This window comes from Haliaeetus albicilla, chromosome 11, assembly GCF_947461875.1.
Source record: "Haliaeetus albicilla chromosome 11, bHalAlb1.1, whole genome shotgun sequence".
In the NCBI taxonomy this organism is placed as follows: domain Eukaryota; kingdom Metazoa; phylum Chordata; class Aves; order Accipitriformes; family Accipitridae; genus Haliaeetus; species Haliaeetus albicilla.
Genome location: NC_091493.1, coordinates 23,726,725 through 23,741,287, shown reverse-complemented (window position 1 = coordinate 23,741,287; position 14,563 = coordinate 23,726,725). Strand labels below are relative to the sequence as shown.

General features: G+C 39.1%; 1 protein-coding gene and 1 long non-coding RNA gene across 6 annotated transcripts in view; both read right to left on the bottom strand.

The window, feature by feature from the left end:
* Positions 1–2,043: 2,043 nt before the first annotated feature.
* Positions 2,044–4,878, bottom strand: LOC138687737 (uncharacterized). 2 transcript variants are annotated; one of them, XR_011326873.1, is made up of 2 exons: positions 4,839–4,878; positions 2,044–3,859 (listed from the first exon to the last, which is right to left on the bottom strand). It is a non-coding gene; the product is annotated as an uncharacterized lncRNA (long non-coding RNA). The 2 variants fall into 2 exon arrangements; XR_011326872.1 differs by lacking the exon at positions 4,839–4,878 and adding an exon at positions 4,394–4,497.
* A 6,415-nt stretch (positions 4,879–11,293) lies between these two features.
* IDE (insulin degrading enzyme) overlaps positions 11,294–14,563 on the bottom strand; it is a 70,497-nt gene continuing 67,227 nt past the window's right edge. For all 4 annotated transcript variants that reach the window (XM_069796655.1, XM_069796654.1, XM_069796653.1 and 1 more), the window contains exon 25: positions 11,294–13,958. In XM_069796655.1, the coding sequence (XP_069652756.1) occupies positions 13,863–13,958 (96 nt within the window). In that variant the 3' untranslated portion in view covers positions 11,294–13,862. The remainder of the gene's footprint in view (positions 13,959–14,563) is intronic.

The window sequence follows — 14,563 nt, the reverse complement described above, 5'->3', positions numbered from 1 at the left end:
GCTGAGATTTTTTTGAATCTGCCTGCAAGCATCAAGGTGATGAGCATGCACTGTATTTTTCAGTAGCTGTTTGTAATTGTTCTCAGTTCCAGCCTTTGCCTTTTTTCTAAGTTAAAATATAAATTCACTTTTCTTTTTGTTTAAAACGCTTGTATCGTACTCTTGAAGTCCTGTCTAGATAATGGCTTGTCTTTAGATTGTAACATGATTTGTGGGACATAACTGCTGTTTAGCCTGTTGATTTGCTCTCTTGTCAAGAGATGTTTCAAGTTAATGAACAGCATATAAAAGGATATATAAAAATATGCAAGAACCATTTGTCTGAAATAAATTTTGCTCCAGTGCAGTAAAGTGCAGACAAGAGTTCAGTAACAAAACAAATGTGCTTGCCCTTTTAAATGAAAACCAGTGTCTCAGGGGGGCTTATACAACAATAACTCTAATCTAAAAATAATCAACTATAACATTAGGCATAGGAAGCTCAAATAAAGACGAGCATGTTTAGTGGATTGATGATGTTAGTATACAACATGCATTCCTAAAACAGGAAGAGAATACAGAATCCTGAAATTAAACTTAGAATATTAATTACTAGAATAGGGGATGGCAAGAAACTGGAGTAAGAAACAAATCTTTTCTCCTTTCATGTACAGGTATACTGCTATCCATTTTGGGACAGGAACCTTCTAACAGCCTTCCAACCTGCATTGTGTACAGGAGGAACCATGTCTCTTCTCCAAGCTGACTGTTATTCTAGTCCCATAAATAGCTTGCTATAAATTATGCCAGAGAAAAATAAAATTGGAGGGATGACACAAAAATAAGCTGTACGATACATACAAGGGAGAAAGTTGTCTTCAGCTGAAATTTGAAATGTTACAGACCAACATGACGCATCCTAAAAGGCTTTGACAGGCCTATCATCAGCAAGGGTGTAATTTCCTTTCCCATCATATATTCTCTAAGTCATGCCTGCAGGCCTTTCTTCTTTTAATATGGGTATCATGTTTGGTTTGCAGTTTGGAGATGAGGGAGATCATAGGCGTTTACGCTGCCTGTGATCTGAGGCATCAATATTTGAACCAGCTTTGACCAAAAGTGCTGTGCTTGAGCTCACGTGGTGGGTCCTGATGGAAGAGGCAGGGGCTGGCAGCACCGCTTCTGCTTGGAGTATGTGTGTGTCAGGCAGCAGGGAGTGCAAGTCTTTCTGTCAAAGGCCTGACTCAGGCAGCCTTGCAGTCCAGCTTCAAAAGCAGCTGTTCATGCACAGATTTCACTCACATATTTCTAAGTCATATATTGGGTGTAGATTCATGGCTAATGCTGTTATTCAAATATTGATCTTACTTAAGTAACTTACTAAAATTTAAGGAGACTTTAGATTTACAAGGCTGAATTTGAAAGTGAAGAAAGATGCTGGAACAACAGATTCATCTATTCTTTTCATACTTTGTGTAACATTATATTAGACTTCCTATAAATCTGTGTAGGTCAAGGGCATGGCTTTAATTGGGCCAGCGTAATGGCTTGTACTGTCCTTCCGGGCAGGAGTTGTGTCAGTTCCTCACTCCCAACTCCTGACTGGCTGAACAGCATGAGGTGGCTGGCTGTGAAGGAAGATGGAGATAGGCACCTGCTCCTTTCAAGACAGCCACGAGACTGATGCTGCCATCTCATAAAACTCACCTTAAGACTCACCCCCATACGCTACATGAATTCACCTTTTTCTTTGCTGCTAGATTTAGATAGATAATTTATTACAGCTCTGTGTATGTGACTCTGACCTGTTCTCCATGGAAGGCTGTAGCAGAGAGGGTTGGAAGAACAGAGCTTAGCAAGGAAGCTTTAGCTTTCTCAGTCTTGTTCTTTAATATGCAAGTAACATCACTTCAGACTTGCATCATGGTGGTTAGTAGGCATAAGTAGGTCTAAGGCCATTCAAGCTGACAAATGTCTGACTCATCTCTCCTCTGTATTGGGGTGATATGCGTTCTGCATTAGCTGAGGTCTTTGAAATAAAAAACTGACAAAGGAAAGACAAAAGAGAATTTAACAAAATGTCATAATTAATTCAACAACATTTTAAATCAACTGCAATGTTATTCAATTTTGGTGAATGGGAAATTAAATAATTCAAAATATTTCAAATCTCACAGAGCAATTATTCAACTGAAAGCTCAAAAGTTCAGATCAATCTTCAGAGGGGTGTATTTCTAATGGACAGGACTTCTCTCAAGCCAAGAACATGCATTATCTCTGCAATGTTCTTTTCAAGCTTACAGCTCTGGAGAGTACAATTTATTCATCTGTCAGATTTTATGCACTTCTTGCCAGGGTATCATTTATATCTTATTTCTCCAAATGAGAAAAAAAATATTTTTTGAAAGAGAGAGCAAGCAGAATAAAGCCTTTAAATACAAATCAGCTGATTCAGAGTCCCTTCTCCATTTTCTATCTGTCTCCTTCAACCACATTGCCTTGTATTTACCCTTAAGTTAAACCAGTCAGATGAGCTTTTGCTAGCTCTCTGTGACAGAATTACAGAAAACAGCATAAGCAGTTTATCCTTTCAATGTGCAAACCAGGCATCTCTTCCAAGCAGATGTATTAGTGAGCCACCACAGCCAGGTGCAGCCCAGGGATGCTCACACCCAGCAGTAAGCCTGACTTGGGGTAAAAGGAAGCTCCCGCTCCATGGCAAAGAACAGAGAAAGGGGCAGACAATTCCCGTATTCCTGTGTAATTGTTCTTCATTCAGTGTGCAAAATATGCAGTTAATTAGTTACTACTGCTGGCAAAGCAATTTCTCTTCTTGTGCTATGTAATGAAGGCTCATTTTGCTCTTCTTTCCCCAGCACTCACATGCCTGCCCATACCTACATGTACACAGGGTTTCCCCAGACTAGAACCTCTAGGGACAAGAGGAGACTGTAAGTACAAACTTTTGGAAGGCTAATGTGCAGGATCCTTTCTGTTCAAGGATAAGTCAGCCTTAAGTTACAGAGCTCTGCAAGGAAATGTTTCTTTCTCTTCCACTCCCACCTGAGACAGGAAGGCTGCTACTGCCACCAAGTTGCTTGATAGTTCCTTTAATAAGACCATGTTTCCAATTGCTAAGAACCTTATCAAACTTTAAACACTGTGCTAATGTGGCCCACAGTGAGTAACTATGAAAAATTTCTTCTGTAATAGTTTAGTCACTTAATGGGAAGTTGTGGCAGGTCTCTGACAGTCTCAAAGTTTGAAGAAGGGAATTGAAAATTAGGTGGTAGGAAGTTCAGATTGGTGGTTGAGGTGCTGGCTTTTGTGACTTGTATGAAGAATCTTCCCAAATGCCTTGAAAATTTGAAGGTTGAAGCTGCTCTGTTGGGATTTGATGAAACTGAACTGTAATTTTCCAAGCACCTTACCACTACCTGCAGTGCTGTATAGCTGGACCTGAAAGCAGAAAGCCTGTCCTCCAGAGCTCTCAATTACTTCCTGGCTTAGCCTATCCTACGCAAAGGCAAAAGATAAATATGTGGATTCAGCAGCAGGTGTAGTGAATGAAGGACAAGGAGGTTGGGGACTGAGGAGTCATTGAGAAAAAATGGGTAAAAGAGATTGTGGGCGTTAATCTATGACGCAGAGCTCAGAAGCTGCAGAAGGGCTCAGGCTGTGGGGAGCTGTGGATCACAGATTGTGCGAAGGAGGCAGGTGACAAATGGGTGAAGAGATAGTTGAGGACTGAGATGGGCCAGCAGAGAAGGATGTGGATCCAGAGATGAGGAGGGGATGGTCAGGAAGAAGACACAGAGGTTGTCACCATCAGAGGCTGGAGCAGAGTGCGTGCCTCAGCTCCTTTGCTGGTCTCTGGCACCTGGAAATGCCAGTGACGTGGGCTTATCGCACAGACACACACGTCCTCACTGCTGGTACATCCAGCACGTGACAGATCCTGTGGCTCTCTCCCACGAGATAACACGTGTCCATGTCACTAAGGTAACATATAATGAAAGCTGCTCCCCCCGCTTTCAGTTTCCCTTTTCTTTTGCTGCAACACTTGGCAATTACACCCCCAAGTCTGCGCTACCAGCACTTTACTGTCAAGCCCCCTGTTATGTCAAACGCTAGGACATACCAGAACCACTGTGGCTTACACAACCTTATTTCTGCCCTCTGTTGTGAAAGGATTTGTCCGTGAGTGGCCATTCTCTCTTTTCCACAGCACCCTGCCTGCCACTCTCTGAAACCTGCTCTGAAAGCTATATTGCTATTTTCCTGAGTTTCACAGTGGTGCCTGTTGTTACAGTGCTAAGCAGTCTACAAGTACAACCTTCCCCAGAGCTGGATGGGAAGCAGGCAGCACCAGGGGTCTGCAGTACCAACGAATTTAAACAATCAATCATCTCACTTATAATGTTCATGACTTGATATATGTCATTTTTTTCCTCAGAGTAACAGGCATCATGTCAAGTCTCACGTTCAACGCACGGCAAAGCTGCAGCTCCACTTGCTGCACTCAGTGCTGCCGCAAATTAACCCCCTGTTAATTCATGCTCACGCTCCCACCCCCTACAAAAAAAAAAAAAAAAAAAAAAAGGCAGCTGTGAGATAAAACAGAGCCTGCGGCACCCCACTGCCCGGCAAAGGCCCTGCCACAGCCCGCCGGCCTCTAGCGCTGCCATATTGCCCCGCGTATCGCCCACCTACTGCGGCAGCAGGGCAGGCGGCGACCCCGGGCCCCAGCTCCCATACGAACCCCAGTCAGCGGCCCGACCACCATTCTCCACCCCATTCCCCTCACCGGACCCTCTCTCATCAGCCCCCCCACCCGCCACAAGCCTGGTCCCTCTCACCGCCTCACGGCGCCTCAGCATGGCGGCACCTCCCCGCGGCCGGTCGCTGCAGGCCCGGCGGCGGCAGCCCCCTTCCCGCCGCCGGGCCCCCTCCGGTTGCGGGCGGCAGCAAATGGCGGAGGCAACAAGGGAGCCCCGCGGCCAACCCCGCAGGCGTCGGCGTCTCAGAACGCGATCGGTTTTGGGGACACTTAAGACGACGCGAAACTTGTGAAGATAAAAGACTTCACGCAGTCTTTCTCCTTTTAAAATACACATCCGGGCCATTTCTGCGATTTTAAAGGTGATTTATTGTTCTATTTATATTTGTATCTTTAAAATCGTACAAACACGGTTTTCCTCAGCGGAACAAAGAAAATCATTTTCATGCATAAAGATGAGATGCACAACTCTTCACATTGTTATAGGGAATAACAGCAAATGTTGTGTCCTGTAGCACCAAGAAGAATTTTAATTACAGGGTGAAGGAAAGACACCGCAAAAGCTTCTTGTTTCATGGTGAATCTTTTAAGCTGACATTTTTATTCTGAAGTATATGCCATTTTCCAAGCAATGAAAATTAAACTTCATATTAAAAAAATTAAAATATACCTGTTTAAAAAACTTGACACTTTCTACAAATTAAGCTAAGAAATTTGATTTCTTCTCTTGCATAGCAATTTTTCTTTGAACTTTGAAACAGGTAAGAAAACCTTAAAAAAACAAAAATCAATTCTTTCTTTCCTGGTCTTCCCTTACCCCAACCCGGTCAAACAGTAGGAAATAATTATTGAATATGCATGACTACATCATGAACCTGAAACTTCCTCTGCAAATTAAGCATACAGTCCTACCCTTAAATTTATTACTGTAGAAATGGCACTAAAGAGTTCAGTATTTACTGTCAGTGAAGTCACTTCTACTTGACTTTCCAGGTCAAAAATATTTTGGTAAGTGCCAGCTCTAAAGACAACAAAGGACCAAAAAAAAAAAAAAAAAAAAAAAAAAAAAAATCAATCAAACTTCAGGTCTTTCACTCTCTTGCATCACCATAAATAAAACACCCAGTTCTGTTGTTCATTCCAAAGATGAGTGACTAGATGTGAACAGGTAATTTCACATACATATGCACAGCCATTACCTGGAGGCACAGGTAACTGGTTGGAAATAGCACTAATTAGCACACTATAAATACTGCAAAAGAGATAAAATTAAACTACCTTTCCGACAGGAAAAAGGTAGTAACATTTAATATTAAATTGAAGCAAAGGAAAGACCTGTTGCACAAGGAGATTTGGTATGATGTAGCTGCTGCTCAAGAACAGAACTTCACTATTTGCCCAAGGTATCCGAGATTGCAAGGGGCCAACAAAGACAGGATTGCTCTCCTCTCCTGACACCTTTAGCTATTCATACTTTCAGGACCAGGAAGGAACCTTATGAATTCCACTTCTGATATCGACGAGCTGCTGTTGGTTTGTGGATACTGTAGTGCTGTCGAGTCTCATTACATCTCTCCAAATTCTGCAATCTCTACTGCCAACACCAGTCTACCAGGACTGCACGCTTTACTGCCAGTACATTTCTGGTATTACTTATGAGGGCACCTCAGCATGTTCAATGAACCAGAAATTACCAACAGAATAAATAAAATAGCTTAAGCTTACTGATTGTGCTATCCCTTATAGTCTTATTTAATCATACACATAAATCTATACTCAGTTTTGATTTTGTGTTGCAGTCCATTTTCTGAATTGCCTCTTCCTGAGCTGCTGGACAACCAGGTCTACTGAATCTTTCCACCTAGTTTTGAGAAGATGTATTATTGACTTTAGCTTAAGAAAAAGTGATAGATTAATTACATTGCAAATGCATACTTTAAAAACGTAGATACACATTATCTTGGCATTTATCTTTTTGCTTGCATGGTGTATGGTGACTCCTAGGGAATAGCAAGGCAGCTCCTCTGGCATCTTTGGAGCAGATCTCTGTCACAGAAGATCTCTCTTTAAAAGCATCGCCAAATTAAAGTTCAGTCCAACAAGCTATGAAATGATAGGACTCTTATTTCTATAAAAGACTGAGACCCTGTATCTGGATCTCAAATTAAAGAAAAAATATGAATGTTAAAGTCTTCCAGGACTATTAAGCTATTCCAACAGTACTTAAAGTCATTTTAAATGACTAGTCAGAGTTTATGCCAAAACCATTGTTAAGATAAACATATTTTATAATTTAGGGCTACCAATATACTACAAGGCAACACATTTACTCCAGTTGTCAGGCCAGCTTAAGTATTTAATTATTAATTATCTCAACTACCTTTTTTTTTTGTCTGTTTGGTAGAGGATGTAGACCTAATAAAATTAATGAGAGATTCTGCTACTTTTATTCTGTTGCTTTCAAAGCTCAGAGAAACTCCGACTGTTCAGACACTACAAGCTGTCCTGAAAATAAGGTCTTGTATTCACTCTCAATAACTCAACATTTAAAAAAGCCTATACAGCGCCACAGTTGTGCACTGGTAGTTTACAGACATAACACATGACCCCTTTTCACAGGAATTTATAATCTATACACAATGACATGACAGATAGACATGATTATCAGACAAGAAGTGCAAAATGGCATGCAACTAGTTGCTATCAACTTATATGCATTATCTTGCATTTCAACATTATTTTTATTAAGTGGCTTATAATGTGGGCAAGCACCCCAGCTCACACATTTTGTATACACTGAACTTAATACAATCTTTTGTATTTTCACATTCATAACATCATTAAAGATTACTGACATTTAAATTCAAGTAGAAAATCCAAACTACAAGCATTCTTCATATATGCATTCTTCAAGTTACACAAAGCCTACAAGCTATTCCACTCAAATATGCCTACTTCCAGGAAAAGGCTGCATAAGGTACATTAGATTATTCACAGCAATAAAATAATTTTGTGCATACAACAGCAGATCAGTCTCCTGCTGCGGTTGAGTAGCACCTGTTTTCAAATTATTTCTGAAATAGTTCTACTTGCATAAATCTCCCACTTGGCTGAGCTTCAGCAGCAGTCCAGTGTGGCTCTCCAGGCTTTGACATACTATAGATGTCATCTTTGTATGATTTCATGGGTAAAGCTTGCCAGAATTAGAAGGCAAGTTCTAATCACAGAAAAAATATCCTAGAACTCACACGTAGCCCACACCCCATGCATGCCAGTGCTAAAGGGACATCAATGACACTTTTGGCTGATGTGACAATGGGAGTATCTGGTCACCCCGCCTTGGTCAGAGACATGACACAATGCGAGATGAACAGCGACGTCTCTGCCTTTGAAGATGACACAAAGAGTATCAGAATTAAATAATCAGCTTGTGGAGATGCCAGATCCAGTTATACATACAAATTCCTGTGTTCCTAAAATACACTTAATGCTGCAGAACTGTCACAATTACTTTCTCTTCCTAAAATTTCATCTGGAAATTAATATTAATCAAATCTGTGAACAGGGGAATTATCTGCATAGATTTTTTTCAGCTTCCTGAAGCCTCACCCTCAACAGGTATGTGCTAGTGAATGATACTGGTATCTCACAGTTGAAACATAGAACTTCACTTGCTGTAAGTAGTCATAAGAAACACTTTCCCCCCCCAGTACTGCAGAAAGCTTGGAATGCACAAGTATTAGCAGGCTAAAAGTTACTGTAATGACAAAAAGATAAAGTGGGGAAATGTTGAACTGTTTGACAGTTTACTGACCCCAGCGCACTGATGAGCACACTAACCTGTTGTGAACTTCCCTGGCTTTTACACACATGTGCAAATAATCATTTGGGTTGAAACCTGTCCCGCTAAACTTACTTCATTCCAAAGCAAGTTGGAAAGTTTGAAAAATATCAAGTGAACCATTTTTGAACACTACTGCTGTGAAATGTTTACGTATTTCTGGTGTTTTAAACCAGTTCCAAAATTGCCTTATCAAGTGCACCACCTTAATACTATTCAGCAAATTTAAGACCCCTGTCTGCTAAAAGGTATCACATCCAAAATTTAGATCTTCAAAGCCCAGTCTCAGCTTTCACTAACATTTGTACACACCCACACTTTCTACATTCGATATCCCAGAATACCATTTTTGCACATGCTCTGAAATTACTCAGCCTTAACCATGTAAAATGCATTAGCATTGATCTCCTGCATTTCCCTGGGCAGGTGGTCTTCTCTCTCTCCCATTATAGAAGTCCATCCTTTATAACAGACTTCATACAAAAAGCATGTTCTTCTAATGCCACAGTTACCAAAAAAATCAACTTCATTTCCATCTTCTATCAGAATTTTCCCCAGCTATTTTTCCCACTTCCTGGGAGGTTAGTGACGTAGCTTGGGGACTTTCTGATTCCCTTACTGTTGAGCCTGTTCTGATTTTATAGAGAAAGCACTCACCACCAGAGTATGTGCATGTAATGAGCTCACATGTACCATGAGACACCCAGTTCTGTGTAGGAGGGCTGGAAGGGGGTCCTGAGTTCCAGCTGCTGCTCCAGTGAAATGTTTACCTATCTTTGGCAGTTGCTAGGAAAGTACCACGATTCCTTGCTCCCCTTCTTGAAAGGGAAGCCGAGCAGGCAGTAAAAAGCTGTAATGGAAAGCTGAAGCAAAAGGAAGCACATCTAACACACAGTATGGTGGTAGCAAATCCTCAGAAGATGTAGGATTTAAGCTTGGATGCCTCATCCATTGCACAGTCGGTCAAGAACTTTAATTCAGAATTTTGCATTGCACCACTAAAGAGGGAGTCCTAAAAGTTAACAGCAGCAAATGCTCAGCAGTGTGATGTTAATGCTGCACTTTTAGTTAATAGCCTTGGGGGAGCTTAGAAATACTAATTCAAGAAGCCATAAATATTTTCAATCTTAAATTCTGTTTAGGTGCTTGAGTTCAAATAGGTTGGTTTAATTGTGACATTTCCCATTCTGCTGGGCCTTTGGCCTTATACACTTTCTTCCTTTGAATTGCAATTCAGATTTCACATACTATTAGCGTTATATTCCACCAACAGCACATACTATAAAACTTATGAGTATATTCTTTGAATGGTAAACAAGACTCTGAAATGTTTCAAATAAAAGCCTTTCAGCAGAATCTACACAGGCCAGGCTTCTTTTGAAGTTACATGAAAGGTAAGAAAGGTGCCTGAGTTTCTGATCTCTTCTGACTTGGAAATAGCACAGAAGTGCCTTGCATTGTGCAGCATGCAGCAACAATATTAAAAACTGTCTTGAAAACAGTTGCATTTGAGTATCAAATTAGCTAGGAGCTCAAGGGAAGGACCCAGGTGTCATTGTAGATGACCATATCAGTTTGATGGTCAGCTATTGAAAAAAAATATGGAAAAAACATAAGAAGAAAGATGTAGAAGATAAGGATTTTTCACTTTACTGTGGACCTATAGCAAAAGCATATTAACCAGTTAAACGGTAGAGAGAAGGTAGACTAAAATTCTGCTGACCTTGTGTAGAATGCTGACCTTGTGACAAGAGCTAGAAAATAATAAATGAAGTTAAAAAGGTATGTAATGCTTTATCCACTCACTGTGGAACACATTATCAATAAGGGCTGTTCACATCCAAGCGCTTAAACAATATTCTGAAAAAGCTCAAGCACTTTTTTATGGCTAACAGAAATAGTTTAAGTAAATTTGGATAGCTTGATTTTTTGCAAAAGACAATAAAGCCAAGGAGTCAAGACTTACACCAATCCCTAACGATTGGGAGTGGAAGAGAAAGAGAGCCCTGATGTTCGGGACAAACAATTTTCCAGGTGGGTTGCAGGCATTTTATTTCTCTGCTGCGAGTACCAACCACTCATTCCAATGCCAGGGACAAAACCTGTCTCTGAACATTGCTAACTGTCAGATATTACTTCAAGGAGCCCCATTAGAACAGCAGAAGTGCCTGCTGACTTGTATCTTTACGCTGTCAGAACTCAGAATTGACACTATTTACTGTTCTAAAAATCACACATTCCTAACCTTTCAAAATGTAATCTTTTGGTGTGCATAAAACAAAGAAAGTGACCAGGGGAAAGTAATTTCTCAAAAGCAACACTGTAAAGCTGCACTAGGCATGACTCACTCTGGCTGCAGCGATGCTCTGAATTTACAATTTCAGATTTGATAATTAAAATCCTGTCTTGTGCAAGTGTTTCTACCTTTGTATTATTAAGTTTTCATACACTCAAGAGAGCAACAGAGGTGGATATACCTAAAGGTGTGGGATGCCACATGGGGAGGTCCTCTGAAACTTCCCTGGAAGTGACTGGGAACCCTTTTCCAGCAGTGCTATTCAGCCTGACTAGTCCGAGCAACTGGATAGCAGAAAATCACAATTAACATATAATAAAAAACATGCACAGACTGATAGATGTAACATTACCAGTATGCAAAAAATTAAAATGAAACAAATTAAAAACTCCAAACATTAAATTCAGATTGTTTATTGTAAACAGAATAACTCTAGCACTCTGTCATACTGGCTGTGTCACATGCACCCAATTCCACATCAACTGCTTAAAATAGCACTTGCAAAAATTACAGTTATGTAATAATAATTTATGGTTTCTTACATAAACTAATTAACAAGCACTAAAATTGAATTACAGTGTATTCTAGGTAGTTTTTTATTGCTTGTAGACACTGCAGCTTTGGATCCATTAAAATGAACCCATTCGTATGCCTGAGTTTATCAAAATTTACTGCTATATCAAACTCAGAAACTGTAAAATGCTGGAGAACACTTAAAAGCAATTAAGAGTTGCTGGAAAACTACATGGGTTTCCACATCCAGTCACAGAATTTTGAAATTCTACATTTTTTCCCTCTGGAAAACATTATTTGTGAGCTTGTGTTAAATACACTGCTATTCCAATTTATTTATATAATTCATTAAAATTAGAGTTGATAGTACTTCCATGAATATATATATCTCTCTATTTATTTTTACACATGATAGAAGCCATTTAATTTTATTCACCGTAAGAGTGGTATGTTTAAATACTAAGTCCCAAAATATATCTTTTTATAATATGTTGTCAAAACTTTTAATATATATAATACAAATATTTTTACTAAAAGAAAACTATAAACAAAAGCAAAATGCAAGAGGGTAAAAAGCCCATTTTTTGTGAAGGATCCATGAAAAATGTGGTGAACAGAGACACCTTTACTGGTTTTGCTCATACTATGTTTGAGCTACAAAAAAATGCTAGTGGCCTTCCTTGGCAACAGGTTACATCACAAACTATCATCAAATTTATTGAAAAGATGTTGAAACATGTGCTGTTAACCTTTAAAACAACTTTTAAATACACTGTGTTTATTCAATTAGAAAAGACTCTCAGATAAACACAACTTAAGGCCCTTACTCTGTCAAGCACTCATTTAATTTGGCTTCAGAGCCAGTGTAAGAAAGAACATCGATTCAGAGACAAGGACAACCCTATCGAATATACCAGGATTGTGACATCTAACAAGAAGTGTGTCACATCAGGGCCTTAGTCTTAGGTTCTTCTACTAAGAAGCAAACTCTCAGTAACACCCCTGGATAAGCAGATTTTATATCTTCAGTGCTTTGCATACTCTATCCTGTCTGAATAATTACAATCAATTTTATGCATTAAACAGGTAGGGCAACTTAGTAAGAAGGTCCCTTACCTTCTTCTATTTGGGGGCTGTCCCAAGCCTAAGACCACTGCAGAAGTCAGAAAACTGGTGAGGGTTAGACACCATATATTGTTTTACCATTTTACTAAATTATGGAATATATATACTTATAGTATTTCAGCAAAATTCTTGATCCTTCCGGGTTTTGCGCAGCCTTCTTAAAAGAAGTAGGAACAAACATTTTGTGATGTAACCTGAACCACAACCTGTGCTATAGCAGTACTGCTAATCCAGTACTGCACTGTCCCAAATGCCTTCCTGAAGGACAAGAAGGACCCACACATGTATCAGAATAATGACGTATCTGATCCATTACAGGGCCCATATTTGACATTCACTTGTTCTTGAGTCAAGAACTAACATGTACTTAAAGTTATTTGCACTAGTAAGCACTTTGCTGGACTGAGACCTAACATAACAAATGAGGCAAGACAGACCGAGTTCTCCATCAGTACATGCGTAACTGAGAACAAAAAATGACACCAAATAAAGTATTTTGTATACCAAATGGAAACAATTCACAGTAACACTGAAAGACTGAACAGGATGCTGACAGTATCAAGAGACTAGGACAACACTTTTGATAACAAAAATAAGATGCACTATTAAAGTGTTTCCAGCATTTTACTAGTTTTAATATAAAATGTCCCCAGATTCGTATAGAAAGATTAAAATCATGCCCCTATCTTCAATTATTCTCATTATGACAATTCTCTCACTTAATATGTTGTCAAATCTCCTTTTTTTTCCCCCCACTGGTCTTCATAAAACTTAAATAGAAAATATGTTGGTTGCATTAAGGATCAATTAAAAAAGTATCATTCAACATGTCACTTCAAAAAAATGTGAAAGTCTCTATTTTTAAGAAAAGCTGTTGACCCCATCCCAAAAAGGACCTACTTTTCTCACCCCCTCCAGACCCCAATAAGCTAATTATTGGGATACTAAATGGTGTTTTTCAGGAGTAACAAGGATATTTCAAGCAATTTTGTTTGCTCCGGAGGGTTATTTTATCAAAATGAAAATTTGAAGGGATTTACTATTTTAAAAATATACTGCATCTACAAGTTTTTTATTAGTATTGTTTCAGTTGATTTTGGTTTTCAACAGGTTGTCTGCAATATAAATGACACATGACCACAACTGATTTTTATATACTCTCTATCCCTAACACACAGCTAATGTCAAATGAACCAAGAAGGAATTTGGGACTTTCATAACGGACAGAACCATTTATCCTAATGATCTTTAATAATTTTGTTCATCATGAAGTCCCCTGAAACCATATCAGTACTGATCATTTGCATTTCTTCATCCATTGGGGTTCTTCACAGTTTTGCAGCCATGAAATTGATATGTGGTTTCACCAGTGGAAAGAGCGGCAGACTGCGCTTGAATTCTGTCATATTTTCAATCACACTTGGCTGCAAAGAAGCGTATGCAAGAAAAAGTCTGCTGAATATCTTTAATCAGAAAAGTGAGAAATTCCTCGCTTTTCATTTTAACTGTTGCTACAGCTACATATAAACACATCTTTCTTGCTCTTTTCTACAATATTAGTGATTCACACTTCATTATTACAGGATCCCCCAAAATATAGTGTCATTTCTTATGAAATAAATGGTTTCATATTTACTGTAGATAATTTAAAACAATAGCTATAATGCAGTAATTGCCTTACTAATAATGGCAGGAACTTTAGTAAATGCAGAGGTTATCTTTTCATTTGCAAATTCTACTTCAGAATATCCCACTTACCTTTGAATATCTAAGGTAAGATCATAAAAACAATGGCAATTCAATGAACTATTACTTTTAGTTGCAGTAACAAAATAACTTTTTAATATTTCAGTCATAACGGCTAATATATTCACATATAATTCATACAGAAATTTCCACCCATGGTGATTATTTCACCTATAAGGACTCAATAAGAACACAGATCTACTACCGCATTGCAAAAAGTCAATTATCTATTGGAACAAACTTTACCATCCTTCTTCAATAAAATTCATTTAACGTCCAGCAA